The sequence below is a fragment of the Carassius gibelio genome, chromosome B2 (genome assembly GCF_023724105.1).
Source record: "Carassius gibelio isolate Cgi1373 ecotype wild population from Czech Republic chromosome B2, carGib1.2-hapl.c, whole genome shotgun sequence".
NCBI classification, from domain to species: domain Eukaryota; kingdom Metazoa; phylum Chordata; class Actinopteri; order Cypriniformes; family Cyprinidae; genus Carassius; species Carassius gibelio.
The window spans coordinates 32,324,799-32,334,160 of NC_068397.1; the positions used below are offsets into that span (position 1 = coordinate 32,324,799).

Genomic DNA, 9,362 nt, shown 5'->3' on the forward strand with positions numbered 1-9,362 from the left:
TGAAATCATGGAATTTCAAAGAACTGTTTAAAATGATAATAAATGTTAATGAACTATAACTGAATATATTAAATGCAGATGAATACATCGGCATGTTTTTGTTCAAATCATAGATCATGTAAGATTGAAAGTGAGAAATGCTTGACATACTATCGTATTGCTGTAATAGTACATTTATATTCACACAGTTCAGTTTTTTTCTGTTCCACAAGAACACGGCACTAATCAGAGGATACACTCCTCACAAACACACAGATCAGATTTAAATATAGAGTTCTTTATTCAGCCCTTGATTCCCAACAAGACACACATTGCGACAGGAGTCATTTGTCATTTCTAGAATATTGAGTTAAAGTGAAGACAGTGAAAGTATCTTTTAACATTCATACCACAGAGACTCGATTCTTACAGACAGATACCGCTACACAGGGTTAGTCCAGATCCCAAACAAAGCTGGAGTTAATCACAGGCCACATTACAACAAACAACTGACAATCACGTGTGTGTGTGTGTGTGTGTGTGCAAGCCACGTCACGCTTAGAGGAACAGTTCAACTGCTGAAAATGTCATCACCTTGATCTGAGATGTACATGAGTTTGTTTCTTCATGAGAACAGGTTTGAAAAAAGGTAGCATTACATCACTTGCTTATCCTCTGAAGTGAATGGGTGCCGTCAGAATGAGAGTCCAAACAGCTGATAAAAACATCACAAGTAATAGGAAGAAACAAATATAACATGTTTTAACTTATTCCAGCTAAAATACAAGTCATCATCTATTGAATTGTCTAAATTGTGGGAGAAAACTTCACAGATCAAGCACCATTTACAAGCAAAAATAGTTCAAAACTAATGTGTGGGTGGATTTTGATGTGAGCAGACAAAAGGAGATGGACTTTATCACTGGTGGAAACGTTATTATGGATTACGAACTGGTATTTTAGACAGAAGTGACAGTTTAAAGTTAATAATGGATTTGTTTTTCACAGACGAGCAGTGTTTCACTTCTCAAGTCATTATCTGATAGACTGGAGCGGAGTGGATTATTGTGATGTTTTTATCAACTGTTCGGACTCTCATTCTGACGGCACCCATTCACTGCAGAGCATCCATTTGGTGAACAAGTGATGAATTGCTGAATTTCTCCAAATCTCTTCTAATAAAGAAACAGCTCAAGGTTGAGTACATTTTCAGCAAACTTTCATTTTTGGTATGAACCCTTCCTTTAAAAAATGACCATAGAAATGTTTGGAGTGATTTAAGATTTAAGCTGTTATTAAATGTTCTGATTCTGAAAATACAAAAAAGCCAAGTAATGCCAATGAAACCCTTGAATAAGACAGAATATTATATAGATCCTTATTGCCCATTTGCAAACATACAGTATTCAATGATAACATATTATACACCAGCTAATATGTCGGCAAAGCATATTATATCTAGTTAACAAACCCAGCGAAAGCATCCTCGATATCTGGATCAAAGACTCAATTCATCCATTCTTCCAAAAATATAAACTCCCATTTTCATATTCATACTTATTTAGATTTTTCAGCATATTGAAGATTTCATTGTTGCGTATATTGAATACATATCTATCAGAGACAGTCAGAAAGCATCAGGTGTTATAATGGGATGCAGCATGTCTGGATGCTCCTGAAGCTGCTGTGCAAATCCATCACCCTCATTTCATCCAAATCAGTTCAAAGCAATTAGCACCACTGCAGAAAACATCTGAGGTTTGCACTCTAGATGCCAGGAAGCAACTTATCTGCATCTGATTGTGATATGAACAATGTTTGAGAGCATTTGGTTTACTAGAAGCTGTGCAGCAGAGGAAGCGGAGGCGGCGCTCAGTGGCAGCCGCAGTGGAAGTCTGCGCTGGGGTCGAGGAGCAGCGAGGCTCGGTTGTGGTTGTGTGGTAAACAGTCGAGGTGATACCAGGCGTCACAGTCGTCACACTGGATCCACTGCACAGTGTCCTGCTGCGGGAGATGACAGCGAGCCGCTGCACACGGCTCCACCCCCTGAGCCACCGCCACCTCTTCATCTTCAGAGGATGATGAGGAGGAGGAGGAGGAAGAGGAGCTGGAAGAGGATGATGAAGAGGGAGGCGGCAGGGAAGGCTGTGGCAGCGGGTGTTTTCTAGGCCTTCCACGTCGACGTCTGCAGAGGAAAATCATGCATTAATAAATGCAATTAAATAAAAATATACTATTGATTAGAAATCTGAATGACTTTATATCTATAAATTATATTTTCATACTTTTTAAAATTATAATATAATTGTTTTTGGATCTGGATTTTGGTTCTTTAAGAAAAAAGATTTATTTTTCTTTCCATTTATTATTCAGGCTTGGATGTAACAAATCCTCTGATTTTGTACTTTTATAAATCAGATTAATGCATAAAACATACTTCTGAACAGTATATTTATTTTTATTATATTATTTTTTTTTTTTGTAGAATATCTTTATTTTAGAAAGATTTTATTAATTTTCATAAATGGTCCAATTACAAATTCCCTGATATTAATTACAAAACTATATTCTTATTATAAGTCTTACTGGTTTTAAATTTAATATAAATATGTTTTTCTAATATGATTCATGTTTATTGTAGAATTCCCTGAAATTCCTTGATATTTTATATAATACAATTAATGATAAAAATATTAGAAATATTAATGACTTTAAATTTTTAAATATACATATAAATAAAATCTCACCCCGCCTACAAATAATCTTCATTATAGAATAAAGATCTTATAAGTTTCCATAAATCTTAAAATATATTTACTATTATAAATATGAATAACTTTAATGTTACATTTGTATTTCATTGTTTTTAAATACATTTACATTTCTATAAGATAAAAATTGCATCGACTACAATATATTTTTTCAGGCCTTGAAATCAAAAATTACCCTGATATTTCATTTTAATAAACGGAATAATGAGTTTGAAAAAAATATTAGTTAATCAGAAATATTAACTAGTTTTATAATATTTCTAATAGAATAAAGATTTTAGAATAAAGATTTAGTAGTAATAATTTCTATACATTTTCTAGGCCTGTAAATCACAAATTCCATTATAAACTGCTCAAAAAAATAAAGGGAACACTTAAACACACAATACAACCCACAAGTGTTTCCTTTATTTTTCTGAGCAGTATATTTCAAATTAATAAACAAAATTAATTAGATACTCCCTATTAGAAATATGAATGCCTATAATTTTCCAATATATTTCTTTATTTTAGAATAGTCATGTGGGCGTCAGATTGTTTTTATCCAGGTTCTTCAAGCCTGTGAGAATCTCTTCTGTAAGTATCAAGTATCACTCACCCAGTAGAGGTCTGAAAGCGAGAGATCACTCCCCTGGTCTTCTCGTTCTTGCTCATCCTCGCTGACGGAGAGGTCAGGTTATAATTCTCACCTCCCATCCTGAAGGTGGTGAACACGGGCGAGCTGTGAGCCCTCGGTCTCCGTCCAGGACCAGACAAGCAGGGCTTCTGCAGGCGGAGGGGCGACACACTGATGCCGTCACCTTTGGTGTGACTCGAGATGTTGAGGATGTGACTGAACTGCCGGTTGGAGGGCACACTGTAAATGCTGCTGCTGGAGTGTTTGCTCACGTCCATCTGTGACTGACAGCTCTGCTCCAGTTTGGGCAGAGGGGGCTGAAACACCTCTGACTCTGACTTGTAAAGCCGCCGTCTTTTCTTGGCTTGTCCCCTGCGTCCGTCCTCCAGGTCTCTGCGGCTCGAGGGATCGTCCGAGCTGTCGTCCTCCAGCAGAACCGTGTGGGCTGACTTGCGTCGGCTCTTTGAGGACAGCGGGACAGACTTGGATGAAATCTCTCCAGCGGCCTGGAAAGGAGGCGGAGTCGTGGGCGGAGCCAGAGCGGTGAACGCTGGCGTGTTTAAGGTGCTTGTATTCTGGTTCTTCTTGAAGGTCCAGCAGCTGCCGTTCATCTTGCTCAGGCTGCCGATGGAGTTGAGGATGACCGTGGCTCTGTTGATGGACAGCTTTGAGATCTCCAGAGCTGGGTCTGGTTTACGGTCCGAGCTCGTTCTGATCCGGTTCTTTATGTCCGATGAGAAGGAACCCGCTTTGGGCACAGTGATGGCGTCGAAGTCCAGCGGACGAACCCGTACTTTCTGGAAGAGGAAGTAGAACTCTGGACTCGCCCGTCCTGATTGGCCGCCGATGGTGAGCGTGTCACCATCTAAGATTTCCTTTAAGACCCCTTGTTGGAGACGCAAGTCATTTACCCACGTGCCTGAGGAAAAAATAAAAACTTTTAGAAGAGATTTTATATTCTACATTGGAGCTCGTAATAAAATAACCTACACTTGTCCCAGAATGCAACCGTGTCAGTCATGTTCACATAAAAATACTATTTAGGGTACAGAGTTAAAGCAAAATATACTTAAAAAAATAATAATAATTTCAGTATTAAATATTCAATTTAAATATATATATATATATATATATATATATATATATATATATATATATGTATGTGTGTGTGTGTGTAAATAAATCATCAATAAAATGGTTATCAATATCATATCAATATATCCATGTATAATATAAATATAGTTATTATAATATATAAATTAATTATTTTTCTGTATATTTTGAAATTACAATTAAGGTTTTTATTAAACTTAATGTTTGTATAAATATATAAATAAAAAACATCCATTATGTATGATTTAAAATTATATATAATTTTTTTGCAATTACACATCTATACATATATAATTATAAATACAGAGATGCAAGTTGATATATATATATACATATATATATGCGTGCGTGTGTGTGTAGATATGTGACCATTTATAATGACAATTTCAATGTATTTATATAAAAACACAAACTATACATAAATTATATGTATATGTGTGTGGGTATATATATATACATTTAATAGTTTCATATATATATATATGTATTATATATAAGTGCAACACACACCATAACTGCTGCGGTCCTTCACTTGCACTCTCCAGCTCTCTTCTCCAGAGCCATCAGTTTCTCTTTCCACATGGAGCTCTGCATGGACACGGGACACGATCATGGACTCCAGAGTGACGTCACACTGCTCCGTGTCCCGTCCCAAACGAAACACACACTGGGCCAGTGCGGGCCAGAAAGTGTACAGGTCACGGACGGAGTCTGACGACGCATTTCCCTGAGCGTTACTAGTGTTTGTGTCAGACAGTCCAATCCTCAACAGCTGAAAACACGGCTGGACACCTGAAGACATTTTGACATCCCACAAATAACTGTGCAGGAAAAACCTCAACACAGCTGGCAAACAGCAGCTCTCATATCACACGGAGATAAACATCCTCCGCTGAAGATCCTCCTCTCAGAAACACTTTCAAATATGACTCTTATAAAAGATTATTACGCCCAGAAAATAAAATATGACATGCTAAAAAATTATTAAAACTATAAAGATGCAGCAAAGGTGGATGAAATATTAAAAGTGCATATGTAGTGGCCAGTTGCTCGACTGCTGGTCTTCATTCTGGAAAACAGAACAGTACAGGCCTTTAATGCCATTACCAATATTAATGTTTTTATTGCAATTTATTTTATTTATTATAAATTACTATATAAGTGCATACTACAGTATATATAACTATATTAAAAATTTCAATATTAAAATATTTGAATATTATTACTCTATAATACAAAATATGATAAAAGAAATATATATATATATATATATATATATATATATATATATATATATATATATATACACACACACACACACACGTTATATATGTATATATAACGTGTAACATGGTTTTACTCCAACAACACATACATATCTGTACATTGGCATTTAATAGCATGCCTTGATACCAAAATTAGAGAGTTGTGCATGGTCTATGCACCATCAATGCCTCTGATTCTGGTTTAACATTACTCAATGCATTTTAGCGTACAGACATCCTTCCGATTTGCTCATTTCTAGTTTAGAAACCTTTACAAAGCAGCTTCAAAAACTGCAAAGCGTTTAGAAGAAGCAGTATTAGTTTGTTGACGATATTTCGCTCGTCGCTGAAGGAAATGTTAGGCTCGTGCAGGCGGAGCAGTGATAGCTCGCGCACAGAAACACATTCACACAAAGCGAGCCGAGAACAGCTACTTTACAAACGCAACCATTTCATTTCGTCGAACATTTCGATGATAAAGCACTCACAAAAGCATGACATACCCAAAATATGAAGGTATATGTTTTGTAAAACGCTACGTAAGTCTTTTATTTGTGCTCCGCGGTAAATCTTATCGCCTCCTCTTCCCCAGGAAGTGCTTTGAAATTTGGCGCGCCAGGAGCAGGACGAGTTTCCTTGCGCGAAAATCAACGCCACTTCCGTCAGTGTTGTCAAGGAGACCGTCAATAGAGAATGACAACATTTAAAATTTAAAAAGATTGTAACCATATTCTCTTTTTTACATAATCGCTGCGTTTATTTAATAACCGTCACACGCTGTAATTATGAAATGTAATGATTATTAAATAAATAAATTGCATGATTATATAGCAATCACAAGGCATTAAATCAACCATAATTTATTGAAATTAATTTAAACATTTTTAAACGTTACCGTGTGTCATAGCATTCAGATTTGAATATATAACAAAAAACAAAGATAAATATTTCAAGAATATATTTTCTTTTTCTCTGTCTCTGATATACAGTATTGTTCAAAATAATAGCAGTACAATGTGACTAACCAGAATAATCAAGGTTTTTAGTATATTTTTTATTGCTACGTGGCAAACAAGTTACCAGTAGGTTCAGTAGATTGTCAGAAAACAAACAAGACCCAGCATTCATGATATGCACGCTCTTAAGGCTGTGCAATTGGGCAATTAGCTGAAAGGGGTGTGTTCAAAAAAATAGCAGTGTCTACCTTTGACTGTACAAACTCAAAACTATTTTGTACAAACATTTTTTTTTTTTCTGGGATTTAGCAATCCTGTGAATCACTAAACTAATATTTAGTTGTATGACCACAGTTTTTTAAAACTGCTTGACATCTGTGTGGCATGGAGTCAACCAACTTGTGGCACCTCTCAGCTGTTATTCCACTCCATGATTCTTTAACAACATTCCACAATTCATTCACATTTCTTGGTTTTGCTTCAGAAACAGCATTTTTGATATCACCCCACAAGTTCTCAACTGGATTAAGGTCTGGAGATTGGGCTGGCCACTCCATAACATTAATTTTGTTGGTTTGGAACCAAGACTTTGCCCGTTTACTAGTGTGTTTTGGCTCATTGTCTTGTTGAAACAACCATTTCAAGGGCATGTCCTCTTCAGCATAGGGCAACATGACCTCTTCAAGTATTTTAACATATGCAAACTGATCCATGATCCCTGGTATGCGATAAATAGGCCCAACACCATAGTAGGAGAAACATGCCCATATCATGATGCTTGCACCTCCATGCTTCACTGTCTTCACTGTGTACTGTGGCTTGAATTCAGAGTTTGGGGGTCGTCTCACAAACTGCCTGTGGCCCTTGGACCCAAAAAGAACAATTTTACTCTCATCAGTCCACAAAATGTCCCTCCATTTCTCTTTAGGCCAGTTGATGTGTTCTTTGGCAAATTGTAACCTCTTCTGCACATGCCTTTTTTTTAACAGAGGGACTTTGCGGGGGATTCTTGAAAATAGATTAGCTTCACACAGACGTCTTCTAACTGTCACAGTACTTACAGGTAACTCCAGACTGTCTTTGATCATCCTGGAGGTGATCATTGGCTGAGCCTTTGCCATTCTGGTTATTCTTCTATCCATTTTGATGGTTGTCTTCCGTTTTCTTCCACGTCTCTCTGGTTTTGCTCTCCATTTTAAGGCATTGGAGATCATTTTAGCTGAACAGCCTATCATTTTTTGCACCTCTTTATAGGTTTTCCCCTCTCTAATCAACTTTTTAATCAAAGTACGCTGTTCTTCTGAACAATGTCTTGAACGACCCATTTTCCTCAGCTTTCAAATGCATGTTCAACAAGTGTTGGCTTCATCCTTAAATAGGGGCCACCTGATTCACACCTGTTTCTTCACAAAATTGATGACCTCAGTGATTGAATGCCACACTGCTATTTTTTTGAACACACCCCTTTCAACTAATTCAACTAATTGCCCAATTGCACAGCCTTAAGAGCGTGCATATCATGAATGCTGGGTCTCATTTGTTTTCTGAGAATCTACTGAACCTACTGGTAACTTGTTTGCCACGTAGCAATAAAAAAATATACGAAAAACCTTGATTATTCTGGTTAGTCACATTGTACTGCTATTATTTTGAACAATACTGTATATATATCAGCATGTATGTTTAATGACAAGTTAAAAAACAAGAACATTTCATAAAAAGTAATCTACAAAGTATTTAAAATACATTATCTAAAATTAGCAAACTATAGATTTTTTCTTTATGTTAATAATTGTTTTCATCATGTAATCTGTAATCAGTAATGGACTGCAATTTGTAATCACTTGTATGTTGTTGTCTATTTTTATGTTTTGTTATAGCTGTAATATTTTTATGTGTTTAGCATTTAATAAATTAGGCTAGTAGCAATTAATATAATCAAAATTAATAATCCGGTTTAAAGTATTTCTGAATAGTAGTAATAATGAATCATTGAGAAAACAAGAAGACAAGAACACCAACCATGGGACTTTTAAAGCCAAATTTTTATTTATTTTCATCTTTCATTCAAGAGAGCAAATCAAAGTGGAACTAAAGTTGTGTTTGAAGTCAAACTATGAATCCACATGTAATACTAAATAAACAAAGCAGCTAAAAACAAGATCCTCTGCACCATTCTTTGTACATGACTGTGAAGTATAGTTAATATTCATGGTTTTATGAAAGTCTGTCACAATCTGGCAAACACAACTGTGAGAGATGCTAGTCTGAACGAGGAAAAAACACTGTAACATTACAAAGCATGTTCACAATCACAACTTTTCAAAGCTGAATGCAGCAAGTCGACAAACCTGTCTCCTGAGAACTCTTGCATGTAACAAAAGATCAATTGAAGAATGAAATCAGCATAGATCGATGAAGAGAGCACACACTCCTGAGCTCGATTCATTATGTGATGCCAGCATCTGTGTAAACCGCTGATCAAACCTGAGCAGGATGAGCTTGTATTGCTATGGTTCCTGTACCACTGAAAAACATCTTTTTAGTCGATTTTCAGTGTGATAAGTGCATTGTCTTATGCAGAATTATGATTTATCCAGCTCAGAACACTCAGGGTTTCAACACATTTATGAGGAATAAACTTTGTAAATCTGAATCACAC

At 36.1% G+C, this 9,362-nt stretch overlaps 1 protein-coding gene across 1 annotated transcript; it reads right to left on the minus strand.

Moving 5' to 3' along the window:
- Positions 1–261: 261 nt before the first annotated feature.
- Positions 262–6,415, minus strand: LOC127951604 (transcription factor 19-like). Its single transcript, XM_052549584.1, has 4 exons — positions 6,248–6,415; positions 4,990–5,548; positions 3,349–4,285; positions 262–2,164 (listed from the first exon to the last, which is right to left on the minus strand). The coding sequence occupies exons 2-4, from the start codon at positions 5,279–5,281 to the stop codon at positions 1,852–1,854; spliced, it is 1,542 nt and encodes a 513-aa protein (XP_052405544.1). The 5' UTR covers positions 5,282–5,548; positions 6,248–6,415; the 3' UTR covers positions 262–1,851.
- Positions 6,416–9,362: the final 2,947 nt, after the last annotated feature.

Coding starts and splice junctions, on each gene's coding strand:
- LOC127951604 (XM_052549584.1), bottom strand. CDS start 5,281: ATGTCTTCAGGTGTCCAGCCGTGTTTTCAGCTGTTGAGGATTGGACTG. Junction 4,286..4,989: donor GAAGGACCGCAGCAGTTATG/GTGTGTGTTGCA, acceptor TTTTTTCCTCAG/GCACGTGGGTAAATGACTTG. Junction 2,165..3,348: donor CGCTTTCAGACCTCTACTGG/GTGAGTGATACT, acceptor TTTCCTCTGCAG/ACGTCGACGTGGAAGGCCTA.